At 53.6% G+C, this 25925-nt stretch overlaps 1 protein-coding gene across 1 annotated transcript; it reads left to right on the top strand.

Annotated features, from left to right (window-relative positions):
- The first annotated feature begins 773 nt into the window (after positions 1–773).
- RGMA (repulsive guidance molecule BMP co-receptor a) lies at positions 774–25722 on the top strand. Its single transcript, XM_066196422.1, has 4 exons — positions 774–888; positions 7948–8063; positions 19786–20297; positions 22520–25722. Exons 1-4 carry the CDS (start codon positions 875–877, stop codon positions 23213–23215), a joined length of 1338 nt encoding a protein of 445 aa, XP_066052519.1. The 5' UTR covers positions 774–874; the 3' UTR covers positions 23216–25722.
- Positions 25723–25925: the final 203 nt, after the last annotated feature.

The following is a 25925-nucleotide window of genomic DNA, read 5'->3' as shown; positions in this document are numbered from 1 at the left end:
AGCCCCCACAGGCCTCTCTGGGAGACGAGTGCTCACCCCAGGAGTGGTGGGGAGATTTGGGGTTGAGCTGCCACACTGCCCAGATCTTGGCAGTGCTGCGTGCTGGGGCAGCTGGGGTGGGTGACCACAGTGAGGGGCTCTTGGGGCAGCCTGGGGTCTCCATCCCTTCCCCACCACACAGTCCTGATGAGGGTCCTCCTCCCGCCCCAAAGATGCTCTCAGCACCTACACATACCCCAGGGGCTGGAGAGGGGGGTGCCCCCAAACCCCACTTCCCCTTCACCCCCTCCTGCTGCAGGTGGAGCATCCCCACCTCTCCGGGAAAACCCTGAAATCCTCCTGCACGTCCCCCAGCCCTGTGTGCCTGCACACGGAGAGGGGGTGCCGGGGGTCGGGGGTGTTGCAGCGGAGACCCCCCAGCTCCCCCTCCGCGGGGCCGGGGCTGCCCCTCCCTCCTTCTCCCTCCCTCCGCCGCTCCTCGCGAGCGACGCTGCTCAGCGTGTGCGGAGAGAAGGAGGGAGGAGGGAGAAGGGAAGGAGGGAGGAGGGAGGAGACCTCCCTATCTGGCTCTATCTCCTCTGCTGCCTCTCACATGCTCCGGGAGGGCGATGCGGCTCCCCGCGTCCCGCTGAGCGAGGCCGCCTGCACCCCGCCGGGGCTGCCCGCAGGGCGGGGGGCTGCCCGCGCCCCTCGGCCTCCACCCCCCCGCCACCCCCACTTCGACCTTTGGGGGCTTTTACAATTTTATTTCGTTTGGGTTTTATTTTATTTCGTTTTTTATTTTTGTTTTATTTACCCCTCCTGAAAAAAAAAAAAAAAGAAATTAAAAACGCCGCCGCTGCCTGCACCGACCCCCGCGGGGCTGGAGAGGCTGATGCGGCCACCAAGGTAAGCGGGGCGGGGGTTGGGGACCCCCCCGGCCGCATGTCCCCTGGCTCCCTGCATGGCCCTTCCTCCTCCGGACCTGTTGAGGCTCCCGGTCCCCTCCTGGCTCCCCCTCCCCGGCCTTTTTTATAAGAAACCTCGATTCTTCCCCACTTCCCCTGCCCAGCGCTCCCTGCCCGGCTCGGCGCTAGCTGGCGTGCATGAGGTTATTCATTTATCCTCCCTTCTGATGGTTGCCACTAAAGCTGCTCCCTGCTGCGCTAAGTCAATCGAGTAATTCCTTGCAGACCACTGATGGGAACTGTAAACATCCTCCCCAATATTTCCCCCTTTCCCTCGGAGAGCTCATCCCGGGGATGAGCGCGGTTATCGGGACCGGAGTGGGGACACAAAGCTTTCCCTGAACTGCCCTGGTTGCAAAGTGCTTGGGGATTTACGAGCTCCGAGGGCGGAGGGTGACAGCTGGACAGATGTGGGACACGGCTGGGATGGGCACGTCTGTGCGCAGGGAGAGGACGGGCAGCTGGAGCGTGGCGGGCAGAGGGAGCGACTTGGTTCCTGATGTCCTGAGTCCGTAAATAGCCCAAAACCTCCTCCAGGAGACGGATTACACCCGCCAAACAGGATAGCTCAGATGCACCAGTCAGAGCAGCCCCTGTCCAAGCTTCCACTCCGGGACGTGCACGTTGCCCTTCCTAAAAATTACAAATATTTATGGAAACCGGGCTGCGTTTGCAAGACAGGTGCTTTTTGTTGTGGTGGTGGTTGCGAGGCAGGAGATGAAAGTTTGGTGTTGTTTTGATGTGATTCTTGATTGCTGCCTGTTGGAGTAATTGCATCGCAATTGCTCAGAGGTAGAATCAATTTCCCCAAATTGAGATTTTAATGGGAGCTCGCAAGCTGCTGTTATGTCATGTGGTTTAAGGCGGCGTTGGATTGCATTTATTTTATAAACTGGATACTTTCGCAGGCGGCGCAGGGATAACAGCACCACCCAGTGGGGCCTCAGCCCCGGCCCAGCCCAATCCCAGTCCAGCCCAGTACCAGCCCAGTTCTCCCCAGTCCCAGCTCAGCTCTAACCCTGTCCTAGTCCCAGCCCCAACCCCAGACCCAGTCCCAGCCTTAATCCTAGCCCAACCCTAACCCAGGCCAGCCCCAGTCAGGCACACCCAGGAAGATCCCTGGTGCCAACTCCATGATGCTCCCCCTCCACAAAAATTCCCATTTTCATTTGCCAAAATACCCACAGAAGTGCTGGATTGAAGTTCTTTGGGTTTGTGGTGTTTTGGGGGTTTTTTTCCCCATAAGAAGGAATGTCACTTTCTCTGATATTCAGGACAAAATTTTAAATTAGCTGAGGACACTGTCACCCAGTGTTTCACTACTGAGAACACAGGAAAAGCATCCTGTGTTGGGTTGTATTTCCGGCCACTGCTGCCACGAATTGACAGAAGGACACCTGGCAAAGGTGATTTGGTTTCACAGAGCTTTTTCCAGAGGATCCTTCGAACACCCCTTGCTCAAAGGGCTGCAGATGTAGACTTGAAAACACTCGATGCCGTCTCCCACCTTTAAATAGGATCGAGGAGATGTCCTTAGCTGACCTGTCAGTCAGAGGAGGGGAATTAGTGAGCTATGTTTGCACTTTCTTGAGATGTCAGGAGCTTTTAAAAGCAGAAGAGAAAGACTGTTCCATCACACAGACTGGCTTCTGTCTCTGCTGATAACCACCCAGTTCTCTACAATTCTTCTGGTGCCCCTGCCCATGGCAGGGGGAACAGAACCAGATGACCTTTAAGGCCCCTTCCAACTCCAGCCATTCTGTGATTCTATGATCCTGATCATTTTTTGGCAGTTCAGACTGATCCATCTTCTCTGCTGAGCTGATATTTGGCCATTTGAACTTGCTTTTGGGAACCTCCCAGCCCATCTTCTATTTTTGCTTAGAGGGGAGCCCAGATGTGAAGAAGATACACTGCAGAGATACTGCTTGATATCTACCCCAAAGAGGAGACTGGGGCAGGAAGACCAGCTCCCTGCAGAGAATTAAATATACAGATTTCCAGCCAGCCCTCCAAACACTGTTGAACAGGGATGGTTACAAGCTCCCATATGTAGGAATTAGGCCTCACCCCACCAGGAGCTTTGCAAGCAAGGGAAAGGAAGAGACACAAATGAATGTTACTAGGTTTTTTTTTTAAAAAAAAAAAAAAAAAAAAAAAAGTTGATGTGATGAACTCGACTTGCCTTAAAATATCCCTTCTTGTTTTGCTTTCTGTCATGGGTGAGACTGAAAGTTGTCCACCACCCCATCTTCCCTTCCCCTTGTGCAGCCTGGCTGTTTTTCAGCATGTAGAGGTGATTTTTATGGCTGTGGGCTTGGAGCAGGCAATTTGAGGAGAGAAGGTTACCCACTGTGACTTCAGTGGGGGCTGCTGATAATCAGTTAATCTGCAGATGCAAGGATGCAGGTCAACAAAGAGTTCTCACATTTCATTTACTGGTGGCACAAAGCTGTATTTTTTTCCCACCTTTCACAACTGGCCTCGTTTTGCACAGCCAGGTTGGTGAGGCTGATGTTCACAGAGGCAGCTGTGGGAAGGAGGATTTAGATAAACCAACAAACTCTTCTCGACACCTCACTATGCAGGAGTGGGTCACCCTCCAAAGCCCAGCTCTGTGCATTCCCCTCTGCCTGCCCTGTCCAGCTGATGCCAAAGTTCAGTGCAGGGCACTAAGGAGATCTTGGGGGGACATTTTCCTGCTCTACATGCAAGGAACCATTGGTAGGGAAGGGGGTTTAGATGCACATTCGGCAGCTTTGGGTGCACAGCTCAGGGACAGCGTCTGATTGGTCAGCCAGGAAAATTACAAAAATGATAAAAAATGGAATGATGAGTAAAAGGAAGGTCTTTAAAATTAATTGCAGACGTCAGAGGTGGCTGTTGCTGCATAAAGACATTGGGGGTTTTTTGCTTCTTCTTCTTCAGATTTTTTTTCCTTTAGTAAGGGAATTGTTCAGAGCACAAGCATTTGCTTTTATTTCCACAAACATTTTGAGATCAGCTGTCAAACCTCTCCAGACAACAACTTCGGGGTTTATACTCCAAACTTCCTTTCTTCCTCCCTTAAGGAGCAGCTTGCTTTTTGCTGCTCACCCCAAACACACACATATCCCTGCAGAGCATTTCAGGATTAGCTTCCTGCAGGAGTGATTATGGCTTATCCCAGACAGGTCATGAATTGAACACCGTGTCCTGAGGCACAGCAGGCAAAGGCAGGAGTGTGGAGATAGCGGTGTGAAAAGTGGCCACAAAAAAACGTTCATGGGAGAGTCAGGAGCAGACTAGGAGCCCCGACATCCACTCCTCTAACTACTAGTTGCAGCCCTCAGAAATACCCGTGTTTACTATTTTAGCCATATAATTACAGGTAGTGAATGATTCCATTAGGAAGGCTGTAAGGGGAGCCCTCATCTGCAGACCTCCGGGTTCAAACCAGCCACATTCATTCAGCCCCACTGAAGCCCACAGCCAGGCACAGTGTGAGAAAAGCCACGCAGGGCAGAGAAAAGGAAAGTTCAGCCCAGCAATCCCGGCTGAGTGTCTCACGGGAACTGTGACTCCTCCAGCATCCTGCAAATACCTCGGAGAAGGCTGTGTCACCCCTCCACAATGACACCAAGCACGGAAATCAACGTGCAGATGACCACGGAGGTGCCTGTGCCCTGGAGCTGAGCTCTGCAGTGGCTGCATTTCAGTGGTGGGTGGTTTCCCACATTCTGTTTGCATCGGGCTGCCTGAGCAGGAGTCCTGGACGGGCTCTGAGAAGGAAAGAAGTTGGGGGAAATGCAGTCTCTCCACATTTCCAAGCCTAGATATCCCCGTTAAGCAGGGCAGAGATGTGAATTTCACACAGCCCCTGATTCAGTAGGCGATTTAAAGTCTGGATCTTTGATTCAGCTAAACAGAAAGGTGAAGGTTTTTTCAAAAACATGTAAGGGGGAGCAGGACTTCAGAAACACACCTTATTTGGGGCCTTTTCCTCCCTGAAGTTACGGTTTGGACACATCTGTTGTTTTCTCCAGCGAAATCCGCTGCTTTGATCCGTGCCAAGAACAGCAATCCCATTTGCAATGCATGATGCAACGGAGCAAAATCAAGGAGAAATTTTTACAAACTGGAGCCAGGGGCATCCAACCGTTGCTTTATGGCGGCACAGTTTTCCCTACACCAAAGGCAGAATTTCCATCAAGGGTCTTATTTTAACTATAATGCCTCAGACTGGATTCCAGGCTATCGTGTCAGCCTGCCCCATAACGGCAATACCAAAGTGGTGCTTTAGGTCAAACCATCAAACCAGCCTCGCAGCAGCTATTTAACAGCTGGGTTTTAAAAGTTCGTCATTCAGATGGGTTTTTTTAGTTAAACAGATCATGTTAGATGTCATCAGTCAGGATGACAGCAAAAATTATGTTTTTCATTTTGAAATAAAAGCAAAAGTCCCATTGCAAGAGGAGAGGGTGGAAGCAAGAGGAAAGGATTTGAGGTCTGGAATCCCATCCCCTGGATCTCTTCCCCTCCCCTTTCCTGGGCTCTCCCCAGCTCACAGACCCTCTCTCTCCTCCCCCCAAGCCCCTTCCAGCTCCAGCTGCCTACACATCCCATCAGCAGGCATTTCTTCTTGGGTGGTAGGAGCAGCTGGCAGGGTTTGGACATATTTGCCCCTGTTTGACATCCCCCACAAAGAGGTGCTTCGAGTCGGCGTTCCTCCCACACTGCCTCTGCTACAGGTCTGGATCCGGCCTGCCAGCTTTCATCTCCTGCCCAGCTCTGCCCACTCTGGCAGCTCCTCTGCACACAGAGCTCCCTCTGACTTTAGTGGACACCATCTGAGCACAGCTCTAGGACCAGCAGGACCAAGACAGATATTCCGTTAGGCAGGCAAGGCCACAGGATTTTTGGATCCCATCTGGGTCCCAGATGGAAAAGCTGCAGTGTTTTAATTCCTGTTGCAGCCTGGATAAAGCCCCAGAGAAGCTCCTCCTTCATTTGGAGGCATGGGGGCTCACTCCCCTCATGGAGAAATAGATAGGTGTTAAAAGATATCTTTGCTTCTTGGATATTTATTCCCATCTCCTCTTCCTCCTTCTAAGGGATATTTGTTGTACTGGGTCACAGGTTCAATCCGTGACAGGGAGGAGATCACAAACTCTTTTTAGAGACTTTAAGCTACAGACACTCAAAAAAGCATAGTCAAGAATGTTTATGAGGTGCAAAAGGAGGTTTCCAAGAATAATCAGAAAAAATGTCAAGGAGTATCCCAGCCTAACCAACCTGCTGGAGGAAACAAACATGGTCTTACAGAGTTGGGAGAAGGGTGGTGTAGAACAACCAGCATCCTTTTATTCTTTGTATAAGAACCCAAAAGAAAGGAGATGAAACATCCGGATAGCATGGGGACACGCCATCAAAGGAGAGCTAACGATCCGAAATAGGGAAGTTATTAAAGCCTACGCCCGTGGATACCCTCATTCAGAAGTGGTCTTAGTTCACTGTGGCTAAAACATCCCTCAAGGGAAATTTTTAAGAGATCCAAGCTAAGTGGATGCCTTCCTCCTGGCCTAGCCCTCTCATGGGTGGCACAGACCCCTGGGATGGTGGGGATGCAGATCCAATCTGCTCACCTCCGCATGCTGTGGCATTGCAGGAGGAAGAAAAGAGCAGGCAAACGCCTGTGTGCTCCAAGCTGCTGCTCCATCTGATGTTCTGTGAGCAGGCAGGGTTCTCCCAGGGCTGGTGTCTGCCTGGGACTGCCCAGAGGGTCTCGAAGGGAGGCTTAAAAGTGAGACCTCGGGACAACCCTACCAACATAACTGGTGAGACTTTTCCCCAGTGGAAGCTGAACATCCAGGTCTGTATGTGGGCTGGTGGTGCAGAGGCAGGGGTGGAGGTCCTGAGAGAGTGTAGGAATTGTTTAGTCATCTCCATCAATCCTTGGTGGGCTGGCAGCTGGACTTGGGGTACCTGACAGCCGTCCCTGTTTGTAAGGAGTGCCAGTCTAATGATAAGGATCTCTGAGACTTGCTGTTTCTGAGTCACCCGGGGTTACTTCACCGCTGCCAGTGCCAGTGCAGGTGCGGGTGAATGACCTGGAACTATTGTGAAACTCTCACCTACCATGGTGCCAGGCCTGGAAAGACGTGGAGGAGCTCCATGTGCTGGAAGGGACACCACCCCCCAACAGGCCGGCGACCTCAGTGTCAGTGTCACCACCCCTACTCCGCACCAGCTGCCTAAACCCTCCCTGCCTCAGTTTCCCTCCTTTGCTGTACGACAGTCCCTTTACCCCAAATCGCTTAATTTTTGGGCGATCCAAAGCGCTCTTGGTAGGCCCATGAGAAAGGGGCAGGGAAAGCAGAGTAGGTGTTGAGAGCCGATGGGGTGGGAGGAAGCCCCTCTCCCAAATCGCCACCGAGCCGCGATGAGCGACAGTGGGCAGACATCCAGAGGCCTTCCGTTGCCCATCCTGCGCGGGACCATCGACATCCCCCTCCCCCGGGGCACGGGAGAGCTTGCTGGCTCCATGCACAGCTACAGCCCCCGCGCCTGGCTCTCCCCGGCTCTGGCTCTCCCCGGCTCTGTCTCCCCGCCGGCTCCCCGCGCTGCTCCCATGGCCGCGGCCGCTCCCGCCCCTTCCCGCAGCATGGCCGGGGAGGCGGGCGCGCTCCGGGGAGGAGGCGCAGAGGAGGATGCCGGCATTGGGAGGCAGCGGGATGATTGATGGCTGGGGCAGGGTTGTAATGGGAGGGGACGGAGAGGAGGAGGAGGAGGAGGAGGAGAAGGAGAAAAAGTCTGTGTAATCTTTCAGTGCAGTGCCCGGAGCTGGGGCCGTCCGTGTCTGCCGCGCTCCACGGAGCCATGTGGGGCTTTTGATTTCATTTTTTTCCCCCCAAGTTCTTTCGATTGATTTATTTTTCCCTTTTTTTTCTTCCCCTCTTCCTCTCTTCCCTTCTCCCTTTTTTTTTTTTTTTTCCTTCCCCTTTTTAAACTCTTCTTCCAGGGAGAGGATAGTGGTTAAAGCTCGAGCTGGATGGATGGGTATGGGGAGAGGGGCAGGATCCACAGCCCTGGGACTTTTCCAAATCCTCCCTGTCTTTCTCTGCATCTTCCCTTCAGGTAAGGAACAGCCTCTTTATTTTGCAGACTTTTTCCTTGTGTTTCTGGCAGCCCTTGGATCGCCGCCCCCGTTCCCCTGTCCCTGGGCCTCTTTCCCTCTCCCTCTCCTCGCAGCAGTTTGCCACATGTTTAAAATAAGCAAGTAGGGCTCAGTTTTGTTGCGTGCACCCCCAATTCCCCCATCCCCAAGGAGTTGCGGTGGGTGTTTTTCCTTGATCTCATCTTCTTTGTCTCCCCGCTCCTCATCCCACAAGGAAGGAGATGGTGGAAATCAAAGCGGCGAAGGCAGCGGGGAGGTGTTCCTGACAGCGCCAGGTTACCTTGTTCTCCCCTTCCCGGGCGCCGTGAAAGGAAGGGGAGACCCACACATGAACACCCCCATCCTAAATTTCTGCCGTGAGAGCAGTGGGGTCCACGCTGCGAGCCCCCGCGGAGGGCAGAGGCGGGGAGCTGAGGGGCTCGGGGGGTGCCTGCGGTGCGATTCGGGGTCGGTGGGGGGCCCGAGGGTCGCACGGCCCCGGCGGGGAGAGCGCGGCCGCGGGGCGCACCTGGGCGGGGGATGCGCGGGCGCTCCGGGCGGCCGCCCCTTCTCCCTCACCGCCCCGCGGCTCTGGGGGCTCAGCACCCGCGTTCGCTTGGAAACCTTGCCCTGGCTGGGCCGGGAGCTGTTGTGCCGTCCGAGGGCGGGATGGCAACCAAATGGTCCCGCGAGCATCGGCACCCCCGGGCCGGCCGCTCGCACCCGCCGCGGGGCTCGGCCCCCCCGCCGCCCCCGGCCCCGATGTTTGTATTGTGTCAGAAAAGGGGAGAATTTCAGAATTACAGCTGAAAACGCCATCTGTTTCCAATGAATCCCCCATAGTTTTTCACAATGTTTTTGGCAGATCTCTGCCTGCAAATTCCTTCAAGCCCTGAGTGCTTGTTTTTGTTGGGGGAGGGGAAACCCAGTCCACAGAGGCGGATTTGTTCCTTCCAAAACTCTCCAGTTTCTTTACCTCCTTTTTTTTTTTTTTTTTTTTTCACTTGCAAGGGGGGGAAAATGGAGAGAAAGCAGGAGGGAGAAAGAAAAGCTCTAAGGCTTAAATCTCCCTATCTCTCTTTTCAGTTTAGCAAAACTTTCCTTTTTTTAATTTTAATGTATTAATTTTTAAATCGCCTCTGCCTTTCTTTTGCATAACCGTAGGTGAAGTAGTCTTGCACACACATGCAGGAAATAAATAAATAACTGCATTACGCCCTTCCTCCCATCTTTGCCCTCTTCGCCCTCTTCCAGGAAAACCTTTTCTGCGCTGCCCTTAGCACCGAGGTGTCTCTCTGGACCCCACTTTTCCCATGAAAATTCCCAGCAGGCTGGAAGCTGAACCCCCTGGGGTTTTTTTCTGGAAACTCTGGAGCTGCTCCCATATGTGTTGCTTAACGCCCTTTTCGGAGCGGTTGAGTTGCAAAGCGTCGAGGCTGTGAGATTTACGGTGCAAGAAAGAACTTGATAGGAGATCTGGCTGGCTGCTTTGTTTGATTCTCCCTTCAGCAGTCAAATAAGGTGCAAAGAACTGGCAGAACGAGGCGATCCAGAGCCCGCGGGAGCGGGGCGCAGGCGGAGACGGGGCTCCCCGTGCCCTGGGCTGGGAGCAGGCTGGGGGCTTTTTTGAAAGCTTTGTGGGTGGGAAGGTAGGAAAAAGGGGGGATTTGTTCCCTGCCATATCCTTTTGCCCCGTTTTCCCTATGCTTCCTGGGGTTTTGTGGGTTCCCAGCAAGTTCCCCAGCAGCAAGGAGGCTTCTCAGCCCTCCTGGGAGCCCCAGGTGAGCAGGGCTGCTGGAGGCTGCCCAAGCGGGCCCTCGGCGTGTCAGATCAGTGCCTCGCCGAGTCCTGCCCTATTTATTTATTTGCTTAACCCCCCCTACGCTCACAGCCCGGGCTGGATTCCTGCTTGTGCTGCTCTCACGCTGGTGGCTTCGCCCTGCTGCCTCCTGGGCAGCCCCCACCGTCCAGTGCCCTTGGGCTGGGTCCTCTGGCCGTGGGTCAGGGTGACCGTGGGGCAGCTGGGGAAGGAGGTCTGGGCAGAGCAGGCCACTGCTCACAGTTTCCTTGGCAGAAATTCTCCTTGGAGCTTGTGCCAAGTCGCAGTGTTGGATGCTCATGGATGCTGAGACGCTGATCTCCTGGGTGGACCAAACCTCTGCCTCCCAGGACATGCTGTGCTTAGTTTTCCTGCAAATGCTTTCGTACTTCCGAAATCTGGCCCTGGGTGTTTTTGCCCCAGGTGTGGCGGGCTCAGGTTTGCTTTGGCTTTCCCTGTTTGTTTCCATCTTGGCTGTTTTGGCTGTAGTACACTCCTGCCTCCATAAAAATTTGGAGTTTCCTGCTCTTGGTCCATCCAGGCAGTGCAGTGGATTCCAGAGAAGGATCCAACCCTACTGGAGGTGTATCAGAGTAGTCAATAAATGCCTTTTGTCTCAGCAGCAGGGACGTGATGGCAGCATTAAGCCAAAATTGAGATGGGGGGCTTAGAAGCTAAAATAACCCCTGCAGTGCTGTGAACAGGGAGCCCATCCTGGTGAAGGTGGAGGCTGGGGAGGAACACGCCTGTGCGAGATGTTGTCAGGGCAGAGGAGAAGGGAGGGATTCAAACGTAAACCTGGAAATATTTTGGCTTCCCTGTTTTGTTGCAAGCTTGGAGCTGGTCTCGTACTTGGAACAGGGAGCTGGTCTTGTCCTTGGAACAGTTCTCTGCCATTGCCAGCAAGGCACGTTGCAGGGCTGGAAGGAGGCGCCTTGATTTTAATGTAGATGGGGTGGATATGTTGCTTTTTTCCACAGAAAATCGTGGAATTCCTGGCCCTTGGTTACTGGAGACAAGGCAATGTTAGGAGTGACTTTGGGTTTATCATAGCTGAGGTTTCTTTCTTTGTGGCCTGGACAGCTGTGCTGAGTCGGATGTGCACATGAAAGTGCTCACAGGGCTGGGCAGCCATAAAAACTTCCTGACCTGGGGGCTCTTCTCGGGCTCTGCACTGACCTGCTGTCCCTGGAGAGCCAGGCTGCGGCCCCAGTGACAATGAGTTTTGTGGTCTCTCTTCTGGCTCCCTGATGGGCACATCCCATAAAGCATCCGTAGGCTCTGGCATGGCAGTGTGTGGCCCAAGCAAACCCCTCCTCAGCCCGTCAGTCCTTCAGGGGATCCCACAGCCAAGCCCTACTGCTCCCAAGGGATAAGTGTTGTTGAGACAGTGAAAAAGGTTGAAGATGAGGGGTTTGATTGGTTTGATTTGCTTTTCCTGTTGGAGCAGACACCAAACTTGGAGTAAGAGGTAGTACAGGAACCCAGGACTAGAAGAGCCTCAGGGTCCCAGGTGGCTTGAAGGGGGCTGTAGTGAGCTCAGGGCTGCTGGAATCCAGAAATGATATGTCCTGAGGTGATGGGGGAGGGCTTTTGGGGAGGATGATGGTTGCTTGGAGATTCAGCTGTGGTGGGGCAGGTGAGAGGGTGCCCTGGCATCTTTCTGGCTGTCCTGGTAAATCCCTTCCTGATGCCACAGATCAGGAGTGAGCAGTGGAGGCAGGCTCCTGCCTGATCATGCACAGCATCCAGAGTGCACTTGTTAGAGGAGAGCTCCTAAATGCCTTTAAAAAGCTCTGTAGCCTGCACTTGGCAGCTACTGGGATAAAAAGAAGAGAGGATATTTATTCCCTTGTCCATAAGCTCTCAAAATAACAGTGCGTTCGATTGTAGCCTCAAGATTGCTTTGCACTCAAGTGCAGCCCGGCTGAGTAAATCACTGCTCCACCAGCTGAAATTCCTGCAGCAAGGGGGAGAATTGAATTATAGCCAACTGCAAAACCAGATGCCATCCCCTTGATGAAGTCATCGAGCTCTCACTGCGGAGAACAAGCTGGCTCCGACACACACGCAGCCCTGGTAGGCGCAGGCTGAGCCGCTCTGTCTGACGGTCTGGCCGTGGTGTGTGGGGTGGCCAGGGTCTCATGTCCCCACAGCTGCAGGGACAGCAGGTCCTTCAGAAGGGTGTTGAGTCCCACTTTGCATTGCATGAGCATCCAGAAATGTTTGGCCATTCAGTTCCCAGCAAACAGAGCTGTCCCTGACATACAGGTTTTATGGGTCAGGCAGAGAGCAAGCTTCACTTGAGGCCAAAGAATTTTTTCCTCCCTTGGTTTCCTCTCCTTCCTGGACAGCTGTTGACTTGGTCCCCAAGCCTTAGTAATGATCTATGGCATTTTGGGTTTTGGACAAGCTACCTTTTTCTCTTGCTGTGTGACACACTCCAGCTGGCCCTTTCTGAGATGACAAGGGCATGTAGCAGGACATGACTCCGAACTTTGCCAGCCCACAGGGATGAGAAACCATCACTGTGCTGGGGTACAAGTGGGGGAGCAGGGGAACTGGGGGAGTGGGTTCCAGTTAGAAAATTACTTTTTCCTCTTAAAATTAAAACCTATGTCCCGGGAGAGGCAGCATTTAAAAATAAATAAGCCTCTGAAGGTCTATGGCTGTGAAAGATGAACAGGCTTCCATGGGGTATGAGCAATGGGGAGGGAGTCTGGTGCTGGGTGGGAGCCCAGCCTGCAGGAAGGGATCCTCAAGGTCTCCTCTCAATCCCAGCTGGGGCTCCAGCATCAGTCAGGTGTCTTCATGGGCTTGTGGGGCTGCTGCCTTCCAGCCGGGCAGCTGCCACCCCACACCCTGCACAAGCCAACGCCTCCGATTGAGATGCTGCAATTTTTTGGCAGACATCTAATTGTATAAATTTGCCTCATCCAGATTTATGTGCTCCGGGCTTTTCTCCATCTCCTCGTTTTGTATCTCATTTACCTCTGCGTTTGAAGGGTTGAAATTTCACAAGAGCACAGCGGGGATGATTATTCCTAGAGGGAATCCACACCTGTGAGCAGAAAGCGTTTCCCTGCCAGCCCTGCTGCGGCCCAGGCGAGGGGGAGGAGGGCGAGGGACCCGCTGCCACACCTGGGGGGCCCCCGGGCACTGGTGGGTGGCAGCGCTGCCTTCAAAGGCACCCTGGGAAAACAGCTTTGGCGTGGGGAGAGTGATGTCTGCTGGAAACCTGAAACACTCGGCAGTGGGGGTGGCTGGCGGAGGTGACCTTATCCAGGGACCGCTGCTCCAGAGGGATGGAGACAGGGGTGGTGGTGGGCTGAGGAGGAAGGTGGGGGTGATGCTTCATGCAGGGCATGAGAGTGCAAATTCACCTCTCTTCCCACGGCGCTCATCCTGGGTGAAAGCCTTTACATCCTTCAGTGTCCTCATCTCTAAACTGGACCATTTGCTTGAGGAGATTTACCAGCTCTTGGGAGCTGTTGGTGAAAGTGTCCGGGTGCACTCCCGATGGGGAAAGTCAGATGTGGAGCTCCAGAACGGCTTCCTGGCCTGCAGCACACTGTGCTGGAGAGCCAGCTTTGTTAGTGCCCTTGTGCAGATGAAGAGTCAGAGGGAGATCACTGCCCTGTCGCTTCCCTCCCTGCTTGTCCTCCATCCACCAGCTCGTGGAGGAGTAAAACCTGCATCTTCTGAACCACCCACTGGCACCGCTTCCTCTGAGCAGGCAAAAGCTCAGCAGCTGCGGCAAAGGCAGGGCTAAGGCCCGAATCCCAGGGGGAAAATTCAAGAACAAAGTCTGTGACTCCATTGCTGCGTTGTCTGTTACGCCAGTTCCCCCTCTCAGCCCACCGTGCCCACGGAACTCCCCAGGGTTTGCTGGTAGTTCTCAGAGCAGCTCCGTGGCTGGTGCCCTCTCCGATGGTGTCTGCTGACCCTTCTCCCTGCCCAGGGATGCTGAGGTGAGGCTGGGGGGCTGGGGAGAGCCGTCAGCCGAGTCTGGAGCCAAAAGAGCTGACTAAGTGACAGGAGCGATCAAGGGCTCCCTCGGCAGCGCGCAGTGCAGCAGTTTGTGCTGCAGCTGGTGAAGACACTGACTCTGCTGCTTTCCTGCCTGTACTTGCCCCGTGTCTCTGCGATGCCTGCAGAGGAGAGGTGGGGGCCCGTGAACTCGGCGCTGAGGACAGAAGGGAGTTGGCCATGGCAGGTCCTCCAGATGCTTTAGCGATGGACACGGGCTGGAAGGAGAAAAACCCTTCTGTGTCCCTCTTCTGACTTCAAGGAACTGGTTTTTCCTTCCCCCAGCATCCTCTTGAGCAGGACAAGGACTGGGTTAAAGCAAGCTGCATGGTTTGAGCTGTGCTCTGGGGTACATCTAGAATCGCTTCATCGTACACAAAGTAGGGCCTTTGCCTGGATTTAATGCATCTGCGGCTTTTGTCGGTGGAAATGAGCACATAACCCCGGCCCCAGCGTGGAAGGTGGCCCCTCCGAGCCAACCTCCCCTCGCACACCCTTGCAAAATATGAGCCCCAGCTCTTTAAGAGAGTCAGGTTTATTTTTCTCCTTCAGTTCCCTCCTCCCGGTCCTCCCCCCACTTCAGTGCAACTGAAACCTGATCTAATCCCTTTGCACATGGGTAATTTATTGGTCTATTGGGCTTTTCTTGATGGCAAATTGCATTGTCTTTCTTCCTGGGTTGAGGCTTTGGAGCAGTTTGCTGCATTCCTGCAGCTCTTTTCTCAGGGCTGATCTTTCACACCCCCTCTGAGCACAGTCAAATCAGTTTTATTGGGCCTCTTTGTTATGCAAACAAGGCAATAATAACCAGGCTATTATTCTGCAAGATTGTGCTTGATTAACAGTTCAAAGGAGGTCGCTGGAAGAGTCCGGCGCTGCCTTCCCGCACAAATCCTTTCACCAAGCCCGGGTCAGGTGGCCCTTGGGTCTTGCTCGCCCCACGGTGCCCGATGGGGCTGCGGGAGAGCTGTCCCTGCCCGTGACATCCCATCCATCACGGCGGCACCGAACTGCTCCTTTCTCTCCCTGGTGTGACAAGGCGCCGGCTGATCCGTGTCATAAAATAGAATCACGGAATGATTTGGTTTGGGAGGGGCCTGGAAAGGTCACCCCGTCCAACTCCCCCCTTCCATGGGCAGGCATCTCTTGGATGTCTCTGGGGATGGGGGCACCCACCACCTCTCTGGGCAACCTGTGCCTGTATCTCAGCACTCTGATTGTAAAAAAATTCCTTCTTTATATCTGACCTCAGGGCCCTCATGGGTATCAAGATGTGGGTCCAGCATGGCCACCATTGAGGGATGGCTCATGGAGACTCCCCCGGGACAGGAGCAGCACGAGGGGCTGGATGCAAAGCACACTGTTCATTCTCTCAGTTTTTGCTTGGGACTCCTGAAACCTTACTGGAAGCATTCCCTTGTGCCGTGTTTTTAAGGAGCAATGTGATTTTTATATATATTTTTTAAATTCTTTGGGGGTCATTTTCATGCTGCTGTCTGCCTGTGAGCACAGCAGCCCACATCTCCTTGAAGCTGGCAGATGTTGCTGGTATTTAGCACCTTGGAGAATCGTGCCTTTCCTATTGAGGTGTCAGCATAAATATGTTTATTTAGATTACTTAAATAAATATGTGTTTAGGAGCCTAAGTCTGGGTGCTCAGATCTGAGGCCAAAGGTAATTACGTTTTACTGTGTTCTCCAAAAAGGCCCTTTACTGCATGTGTGAGGCTTGCACATCTACACTTCAATCCATGTATTTGGAAAAACGCGGGATGATGTATTTGCATCACATGTGGGTGATGAAATACTTTCCAGCCCGTTAGGAACCAAGAGGATATTAAAAAACATTGCTTAGCAGTGAACACTTTAAAATTAACAGGTCTGGTGAACGTGCATTCAAGAGTCTTAAAAGAATTGGCTTTTTCTTACAGAAATTAATTTCCAGTAATTCTCTTTGTTACAGGAATTACAGGAGAACAGATGAAATGTTGGTTTTGTGCTAGTTTTCTGAAAGAGCCTGATTTGGTTAAGTGAAATCCAGGTTACCTGAGACCAGCTGAAAGGGAGAATAGGGGGGCACTGATAATTAAATGCTGTTAAAGTTCGGTGTGTGCATATGTTTGAACTCTTAATTTGACTTCAAGTAATTCAGTGTACTGATGATGAGGGCAGAGCAGTGGGACTGGGATCGTGTGATGCCCCAGAGCCGTGAGTGTGTGTTTGGTGGTCCATGGGATGTTGTTGAATGGAAGACCAGGGCTTTCCAAGCCAGGAGCTCAGGAAAAGGTCACAATTCGTCGCCTGCTCAGTGCAGTGTCCTGGTTAAAGGGCTGACCTCGGGAGAGTTGTGAGCGTGTCCTTTATTCCCTGTGTCCTGTCGGGGTGGTAGGTTGTGCAGGAAACGAGGGTGCTGGAGGGAGATCTGCCGGTGGGGCTGGGCAAACACCTTCCAGCGAGAACTTTAAAGTGCAACCTGTTTAACTTATCTGGAGGATTGACAGGGGACTTGATTGCAGTGTGTAAATATCTTTGTGGGAAACACACTCGTTACTAACGGACCTTTTACTGCTTTGGAGAAAATCGCTGGTTCTTTTTATGTCCTTACAATGAAGTCAGATAAAATCCACTTAGAACCAAGACCCGTGTTTTGTAAAGGTGATAAACTCCAGAAACAGCCCGCCCCAGGAACGGGGCTTTTCAGTCGGCACAGACCTCAGGAGTCCTCACGGGAAGTGTCCCTGAACAACTGGGGGATATGGGAGGGGGCTGTCCTAGTCCAGGTGCTTTTCTGATTTTTTTTTTCTGGCTTTAACTTTCTGAAACCGTTGGTTTCAAGATAACAAAGGCAATTTTGTTCTCCCGGATTTGACTGGCACCAAGGCCTTGAAAGAACGTGGGGAGGGTTGGGAGGTGGCTTGGAGGGGTTGAAGTCACCTGTCCGTGAGATGCAGGCTGCTTTGCCATGGACGAGAAATCACCCAGACCTGGGGATGTCTGACAGATCCCGGGAGAGCCATGCTGGGTTCCTGCTGGAGAGGGATTTGTTTCCATGCTAAGTCATCTGCGGTTGAAAAACAGAACCATTGTGAGTCGATGGAAAATAGATTATGCGAAATTGAATAAACATCGTTGCTTGGCCGGGGTACAAATGAGCCTGCACCACTGTGCCAAAGCTTCTGCCAGAGGGGACGAGGCAAGGCTGCTTGGGAGGGAGGGGTAAGGGTCGTGTTTGCGCTCCTCCGCGGCCTTTGTCAGCTGCGGTCCCTCCCCGGCAGCATGAGGGATTTGCCATGAGGGTGGCTGGGGAAATGTCCATGGGAAAGGCCGGGGAGGCCGGGCTCACACACCGCCCAGCGCCGGGGCACCTGCGTTTGGAGATCTGGCCTTATATGGGGCCCTGAGCGAAACAGCGAGAAGGGGATGCGTGCCAAAAGTGGAGCGATAACATCTTAGAGCAGAACGCTCCCCCTTCAGGCGCAGGGAGGAAGGAGATGGGCTTCCCTGCCCTCCCTTCGGTTGGGATTTTTTAATTTCAGTACCTTATAAAGTCATGTGTGACCCCGGGCAGGGCAGCAGTGGGGGGTGCTCAGCACCAGGCTATGTCCAGCACTGGGTGTTGGGGGGCTGTTGAGCAGGACGCTCTCTGTCCCTAGGCAGCCACAGCTCATGTTCTTCTCCTCGTCCCATGAGTCCTTAAAGAGCAAGAGGCTGTGGGTTTATTCCTACTGAAAACATCCCCTCTAAGCAGCACCTGAAAAGCAGGAGCAGGTAAAGTGTTGCAGCCAGGACTCTGCAAACTGCTCACTGGATGGGATGCTTTGTGTAGTGCATCCTGATGCTTTACTGAGCCGTGGGGTGTGTGGCTCCTTCGTGTCCAGGGATGTGTCCTCCAGCTTCTCTTGGGGCTGTACGGGCAAGTCAGGCTGCAGTGACAGCACCTTCTGCCACACAAACCCCAAGGCGTCCTCAAGCTGTACATTAGCATAACAACTAGGAGAGCAATGACTTTAATTGCCTGATGCCACAAGGGTTTGGGATAATCAGCGGTGGTGGCACTGGTCACACTCCTGCCTTCCATTATGACAGTCCCGGAAAACCACACTCCTGGGATGAACAAGAGAGGGATGTGAAATAATAAACATCTTTAAATTTGACCTGTACATGCAGAAGACTTAGCAGAAACATGAACCATGTCCCAGGTCAGAACCTTGTTGTTGAGTCACCTCTGGTCAATGATGAATTAAAGGATTTCCATAGAACTTCTTGCATGTTTAAGTGGGATGCTGCCAAGACCAAGCAGCTCCCAGGTTCTCGGTGCTGTTGCTAGCACCTGAGTTTGTTAAACATGAATTTTAAAACTGTGAGGAACCTGTCACCATTTCCTATTTGCACTTCAGTCTTCTTGGAAACAGAGAGGAGACAGACTTGTTTCTCACAGCTGAACTGCTCAAGTGTTTTATAGTCTAAGTTTCCCTTTCTGATTTTCCAGCACCAACTCTGTTTAGGTTTCCAGCACTGTAATGTTTAAAACTCAAACATACTGTTTTCCCTGAAACAATACTGGGTTTTGTAACTTTCTAAACAAATCTGAGATACTTTTGGCACAGATGCCCTGCCAGGCTCTTTCTAAACAAGTCCCAAGACAGGAATATATGGGTACACCAGCAAAAGGCACCATGAAAGCATCTGGAAATGGTGGGGCTTGTCTTCTCCTCCTGCTGCTGCCTTTTCTGCCTGAACCCATCCTGTTTCCAAGCGCTCCAAGGGGGTCGATTAAGAGGAGAGGAAGGAAAATGCCATGAATTTTAAGTAGTGTGAGCCTGGGTTCACCCAGCAAGACTCCAAATTGGCAGGGGCAGAGCAGTGTCTGGGACATTCAGCAACGGCCATGTGCTTTTTGCACGGCTGCTTTCAAGTCTGCTCCGGGGAAGCCGCACTGCCCCAGGGAGCAGACGTTGTGTGTGGGGGGAAGAAACAGGATCTGAATTTTCTTTGCCTTCCCCCGCCTTGCCAGGAAGCACCGGGGCTGCGGCTGAGCCCGGCAAAGGCCCTGCAGCCTCTGGCTTCGCCTCCGCCTGGGCGGCACACGGCGGCTGGGAAGGGGAGGCGGGAGCTCGCTGGCATCCCTGCACCCGCTGTGCCGGTTTTTTTCCTCCACCTCTTGTTCTCTCTGGGGAACGGGCTCCCAGGGCTGGGCAGAGCTGCACAGACCTCAAGAAAGAGGTTTTTCGGCTCCTGCTTCTTTCCGGAGGCACAGGGACAAGTGCTGCACCCGTCACTGCTGGGGGTGGTGGATGGCCTCTGGCTGTGCTGCCGGGTGGGTCATGGCACTGGTCCTGCTCTGACCTGGGCACGGTGGTTGTGATGCTGCTCAGTTTTCCCAAAGGAGTTAAAGGAAGAGAGCTTTGTGCTGGTAGAGCTCAGTCTGGACGCAGCACCCAGTAACTCACGCAGCACAGAGCTTACTTAGAATGTCAAACCCTAAAAGGGCATTAAAAACCCCATTGCGTCTCCCCCCCCACATTGGTGATCCTCCCTCATCACTGCTTATGAATATGTCCCATTCTTCCACGCCATGGTTTCCCCCCATGATCATTCATCTAAAGGCTGGATGCTCTTTCCCTTTTTGGCTTCAGTTGGGGCAGATCCTGGTGGTTTCTTTGGCTTTGATGCATGAGGGTTGGGTCATGTGAGAGGGTCACGTCTGGTGAGCGAGGCCCCGTCACGCGGCCGGGCCGGTGTCATGAGTTTGGGCCGCGGGAGGGGGACGCGGCCTCTGGATGGGGGGTAGAGTTGGGCACCCCACCCTTGGGCAAGCCAGCGCTGACCCCTTTGTGTTGTCCCCCTCTCCCGCAGTGACGTCTCCATGCAAGATCCTCAAGTGCAACTCTGAGTTCTGGGCGGCCACGTCGGGCTCGCACCACCTGGGCGCGGAGGAGGCGCCCGAGTTCTGCACGGCGCTGCGGGCCTACGCGCACTGCACGCGCCGCACCGCCCGCACCTGCCGGGGGGACCTGGCCTACCACTCGGCCGTGCATGGCATAGACGATCTCATGGTGCAGCACAACTGCTCCAAGGATGGCCCCACGTCCCAGCCCCGCCTCCGGACATTGCCCCCCGGGGACAGCCAGGAGCGCTCCGACAGCCCCGAGATCTGCCACTACGAGAAGAGCTTTCACAAGCACTCGGCCGCCCCCAACTACACACACTGCGGGCTCTTTGGGGACCCCCACCTCAGGACTTTCACGGACACTTTCCAGACCTGCAAGGTGCAGGGGGCTTGGCCTCTCATAGACAATAACTACCTGAACGTTCAGGTCACCAACACGCCGGTGCTGCCCGGCTCCTCGGCCACTGCCACCAGCAAGGTGAGCCTTGTTCCCCCGGGCAGAGGTGGGCAAGGGCAGAGAGGCTTCACAACAGCCTTGCTTTCCTCTGTGTCTTCCCTCATTTCCACATCTCCTTGGGGGGGGGGTAAGACAGAGCGTGAGCTACTCCGAGTTTGAATGTTTGGCCCTCAGTATCAGATGTCCATCCTTCTTTTGTCCCCAGCCTTCACTGAAATGTGGTTTCTTGTTGAGCACATCCGGCCCCACCACAGCGAGCAGACTGAGGTGCTGCACCTCAAGGGGCCTTCATGGCCAAGCTGGGTACTGTAAATTAAGAGGGCTCCCACCTTGGGACTCGAGATCGCTGTGAACTTATAGAGCAGGGATGATGGTGGCACCTCTTCGGAGACCCCCAAGGTCCAAGCAAACCCAGGACTGCCCTCCAGGGAAGCTCCAGCTTGCAGGAATAGCCTGGAGGGAGCTGAGCTCCTCACACTGCCTGCCCCTCTACCCAGGCTTGTAATTGTCTCTGTGGTTGGCAGCCAAGTCAAGACATTTTGTGGGGAACAGTTTGTTCTGGAGGTGCTTTGACAAACTAAATAAACATCCTGAAGGCACGAGGCAAACACAGAAAGCCCAGGTGTGCTGCTGTGGTGCAGCAGGACTTGTGTGTCACAGCCACAGCTTCAGGAGGGACCTGGAGCTGAGGAACTGGTGTGCTGCCCCTGGTGCACAAGCTCTAAAGTCAACAGGGCGGGTTTTGTGCCAAAGAAAAAGGTAGGCTCAGCAGGAGGCATCCAGTTGATTTTGAAAATGTCCTGTCCCATCATGTGTGGGAGTTCTGCTTCTCCCTGTGTGTGGGGAGAGGAGAGAAGCATGTGTAGGACAGGAGCTGCTTCTCTGCTCTGGATGTCACCCCTTTATCCTGAGCTGGAGCTGGCAGTGAGGTTCTGACCTGTACCTGATAAACTTCCTAAAAGATACTTAATGGTGCTCTGAAATCCTTACCCACCTAAAGGCATCAAAATGTGCTGGAGCTTGCAAGGAAGTCTGGCTTGAGGAAAGTGGTCCTTAAGGATCCCAGGACCTGCTGGGATCGCAGGATCACCATCTTAATTGAGCATTTTCCCACCTTATCTGCCTCACAGGCTTGTGGTGAAGAGGAATTAGTCACGAGATCTGCAGTGTGAGCTGTGGGAAGCACTGCTGTGGGCACTGTGCTGCTGGAAAGGACGGGATGATCCTTGGGGCTCTTTGTGTTCTCTGCTCTCTTCTCCAGCCCTGCCCCACTCTGCCCGGGTCTCAGTCTCCCCCTTCATGGGGCCCACGTGGCAGGAGGTCCCCTTTGCCACTTCTCTCTCATGGGCAGAAAGGTGCAAGAGCAACTCTGCAGGAGCTGAAAGAGGAAATGTAGTTTGTACATGCAAATTCTACCCCTTTTCCTCCCCAGGTCTTCCCTCCAAAAGCCAGGCCAGCAAGGGAAGAGCAAGCACTGTGAGGTCCTTCCTCTGGCAAGGGGCCTGTGTTTGGGCCCGTCGGGGGTGAGGAGGCTTGTTGGGCTGTGTTTGAATCAGAATCAATAAGGTTGGAAAAAACCTCATAAGATGGAGTCCAACCACTAACCCAGCACTGCCAAGGCCACCACAAAGTCACCCCACGAAGGTCCATCCCACTGGAACAGGCTGAACACGTGTGTGCCTATGGGGCTGAGATGGAGCAGGACATGTTTGAGGTCCCATGGGAGAAATCCTGTTGGTCTGCAGTTGGTTAGGGAAACAAATTGGTCCAGCCCTTGGGATGTAAATGTCATGGGAGTCAGAGGAGAAGCTCCACTGCCTCCAGGGGAGTCAGGGCTCATCCCTGCTGCCATCTGCCAGCCCTGGAGGCGAGGCAGTGCTGCGTGCAGGGGCATGCTGCCACAGGCCTGTGAGCAGGGATACTCCACCCAGCTCCAGCTGCAAGGAAGCTCCTGTGTTGGGCCTGGGGATAACAGGCAGATCCAGGTGGTGCATTCAGTCAAACCTCTGGATGTCAGATCTCTACACAGTGTCCTCACCCTTTTGCTGGAGCAGGATGACCATGTCTGGCAGGCTAAAATCTGGGGCCACTTCTTAGGATGAAGGAGCTACCCATGAGCTGAGGGTCACGCTCCCGTCTGGACTGAGCATCCAGCCCTTCCACTTCTCACCCCGCTGCTGTAGGTGACTGTGCTCTCAGGTGGCCATCACTGGCTGTAACCATGCTCCTTTCCTCCCCCACAGCTCACCATCATCTTCAAGAGCTTCCAGGAGTGCGTGGACCAGAAAGTGTACCAGGCGGAGATGGACGAGCTCCCCGCTGCCTTTGTGGACGGCTCCAAGAACGGAGGGGACAAGCACGGGGCCAACAGCCTGAAGATCACGGAGAAGGTGTCGGGGCAGCACATCGAGATCCAGGCCAAGTACATCGGCACCACCATCGTGGTGCGGCAGGTGGGCCGGTACCTCACCTTCGCCGTGCGCATGCCCGAGGAGGTGGTCAACGCCGTGGAGGACCGGGACAGTCAGGGCCTCTACCTGTGCCTGCGTGGTTGTCCCCTCAACCAGCAGATTGACTTCCAGGCCATCCGCTCGGCCCAGGCCACGGAGGGCCGTGCCCGGAGGAAGGGGCCCAGCCTGCCGGCCCCGCCTGAGGCCTTCACCTACGAGACGGCCACAGCCAAGTGCAGGGAGAAGCTGCCCGTGGAGGACCTCTACTTCCAGTCCTGTGTCTTTGACCTCCTCACCACGGGGGATGTCAACTTCATGCTGGCTGCTTACTATGCCTTTGAGGATGTGAAGATGCTTCACTCCAACAAAGACAAGCTGCACCTCTATGAAAGGACACGGGTGCTGACCCCGGGCAACACGGCTCCCACGGGAACACATCCCACCCTCTGGGTAGCGCTGCTGTGTTTGTGTTGGTTGTGCTTGTTATAGAGGTTTGCTCCTTCACACCTTGGAGAGAAGGGAAAGAGGGCACAGGAGGCAACCAGGGATGAGATGCAGGTGTTGGAAAGCAAGAGGTTGGACATCAGAGCCACATGGGTTGTCCTCAGACCTCAGTCTCTCTCTTGGTGCAATTCCTCCACCTTCCCAGCTCTTGCCTGGGAGGAATGTGCTGCCAGTGGGACCAGTCAGGAGTTTTTGCTGGACTGTACCTTGTCTGGACCTTCCTCACTTCCCCATCCTCCTGCTCCCCAGTCAAGTGGGTGTTGGGGAACCCTTGTAGCTACTGTCCTTGTAGCACTCCCCTGGTCCTGGCCGTGCACGTGGTGACTGTGACACTGGTGTGTGTGAACGTGGCTTTGTCTTCAGAGAGCAGAGCCCGCGAGGAGGGCACGGAGCAGTGAGACAGGACCAAGCCTGGCCAGCACAGCAGGGCAGGATGTCCTGCTCACCAGGTCTGGGCTCTGCTTTTCGGCACATCCTGCTCTGCCCACAGCCCTGTTGTTGTAGAAGGTGGTGAAAGGGGCCAAAATGGTGGGCAGTGATCCCACGCTTGCTTGGCTGCTGGTGCCGGGCACCTTCTGGGTGGAAGGAGGACACGTTCCTCAAGCCTTGGCCTTCGTTTTTTGTGGTTCAAAGGCATCCCCTGGTTCAGCCAGTTCACCTGGCTGATTCACTCAGTAGTTTTACTCCTGTTTCCCTTGTCTCTGCCTGGACCCAGCGTGGACTCTTGATGGCAATGGGAGAAACCTGGCCAGTATTCAAGCAGTTTCTGCAACTTCTGCCCAGCATTGGATGAGTTCCTCACACCATTAGCTCCCTGGTCCCCTAACACTGACAGCAGGGTGGCTGCTCAGTGGGAGACCCCACCTGCACCTTCTCTCCAGCCCCTCCCTGCCTGTGGCCCAGCCCTGGGATGGAGCAGGAGCGTGGTGCTCTTTTATTTTGCTGCTAGGTCTCTGCTCTGCTCCCCATCCTGGGGCCGCGACTTGCAACCCCATTGCAGACCAGTTGCACCTTCAGCCCTCTTGGGCTTGAAACAGAAATGGGGCAATGTTAGAATTCAGCCAGGAGATGGGATGCAGCAGAGAACCCCCCCCAGCTGCCTCCAGATGTCTGTTCCCTGCCTCAAAACCATCAGTAATCTCCTTCCCCCACCACGTAGGGCTGCCCATCTCCTCCACTCCATGTTCCTCTGTGGTTCACCCCATCGCTCACTGAACAAACATCAAGACCACCTTTGGTCTGCGCCTTCAAGACCTCCTGGTGGGTTTCCCCCACCTTTCCTCAGGGGGAAGTTCCCAGAAACAAGCCCCAAAACACATGTAACAGTTGGGGGCACCTCCTGCTCTCAAAAGGGAGGTCTCTGGGCGTGATGAGACAAGCTAGCACCAAAAGAGGTGGGAACAGGCTTGGTTTGGCCGTCTGGTGCCAAGAGGCAGCCTGGTGTAAATACTGAACATACTGAACATGACTATTCGTTGTGTCCTTACAGCTCTAGAGCTCCATTTGTAAAGCAGCAGAGAAATGCAAACTTGTGTCAATTGATGTAATTTATATTGTCTCTTTAATATATAGAGCCCTGGCATTGATCTCGTGTGACTGTACAGATGAAAAGATGTAATTGGTTTTTAAATGTTTAAGGAAAGAAAAGAAACAAAAAGATGTGTTTACTACTTTGCTCCTTGCTTTGTTTGCTGATGCCCCAGATACTCTGTTTAAGGAGATTTAGAAATAAGGGTATCACAGTCTGGAGATGCTGAGGGGAGCAGCCACTGGACCACGGCACCGGACGGATTCATTTCCCAATGCACTAATCCTCAGCCAGGCTGATTTGAACTTTCTGTTTCCTTTGTTTTAGAGGAAACAAAATTTTCATCTTGTCTACAACTTCAAAATACACCTTTTAAAAGCCAAAATCTGTCTCTGGACAAAGAGGAGGTTTACCCCACAGCTAAATGCAGCTGTGCACAACCTCCCTCTGAGCACACAGTGCTGCTTGAAAGCTGCCTGAGCTGGCCCAGCCACAGCGTGCCAACAGGTCAATAATTCCCTTAAGACCTCCCCTTCCTATAAAACAGTCACCCCACGGCACGACACGCTGTGGTTGAGGGACAGTTTCTATCCAAGAAAAGTCAGGTTATGGTGTGGCTCCTTCCCTCTGTCCAGGTGGGTGCTCCAGTGGTGGCTGATGGTGCAGGGTGGTCGGGGTATCCCTATTGTAGAAGCAAACAGTGAAGCACTTTATTTTGGTTGTGTTTGACCCAGTTCTGGTTAAAGGTGAAGTGTGGCCAAGAAGGACCCGATACTTGGAAACAAACAAAACAAAACAAAAAAGACAAAGGGGGGGCATTGTGAAAAGGTCCCCCCCACTTCCTCCCTGCGCTGAGACCCACGGGAGTGTCACCGCGTGTAAATACTGTAAATTATTTATTGAAAGAAACGCAAGTAAAGTTTGAGGGGTTTTTGACAATAAATGAGTGGGTCTTGGTTTGTTCCCCATGTGTTGCCTGGTGCTGTTCCCCACTCAGGATGCAGGTGTTGCCCCATTTCTGCACTCGCTCCAAAGCAGCTTTCTTCCACCTGAAGGACCCTCTGACAGCTCATTTCTGTCCTAAATTCTCCTGAGAATGTCACTCTGGAGTTTGATTTAACTACAGGCAAATGAGAAAATTAAAAAGGGGATGGGGGTGGGGGGGGA

The sequence above is a fragment of the Chamaea fasciata genome, unplaced genomic scaffold, assembly GCF_029207755.1.
Source record: "Chamaea fasciata isolate MVZ Bird 193981 ecotype frontalis unplaced genomic scaffold, bChaFas1.0.hap1 SCAF_14, whole genome shotgun sequence".
Taxonomy (NCBI): Eukaryota; Metazoa; Chordata; class Aves; order Passeriformes; family Sylviidae; genus Chamaea; species Chamaea fasciata.
The sequence above is the reverse complement of the archived record's forward strand: the minus strand, read 5'-3'. Positions and strand labels throughout refer to the sequence as shown.

Bases quoted from the DNA above. Each gene is read 5' to 3' on its own strand.
- RGMA (XM_066196422.1), top strand. The intron at 8,064-19,785 runs GTAAGGAACAGC...CCTCTCCCGCAG, and splicing joins TCTCTGCATCTTCCCTTCAG to TGACGTCTCCATGCAAGATC. The intron at 20,298-22,519 runs GTGAGCCTTGTT...CCTCCCCCACAG, and splicing joins CGGCCACTGCCACCAGCAAG to CTCACCATCATCTTCAAGAG.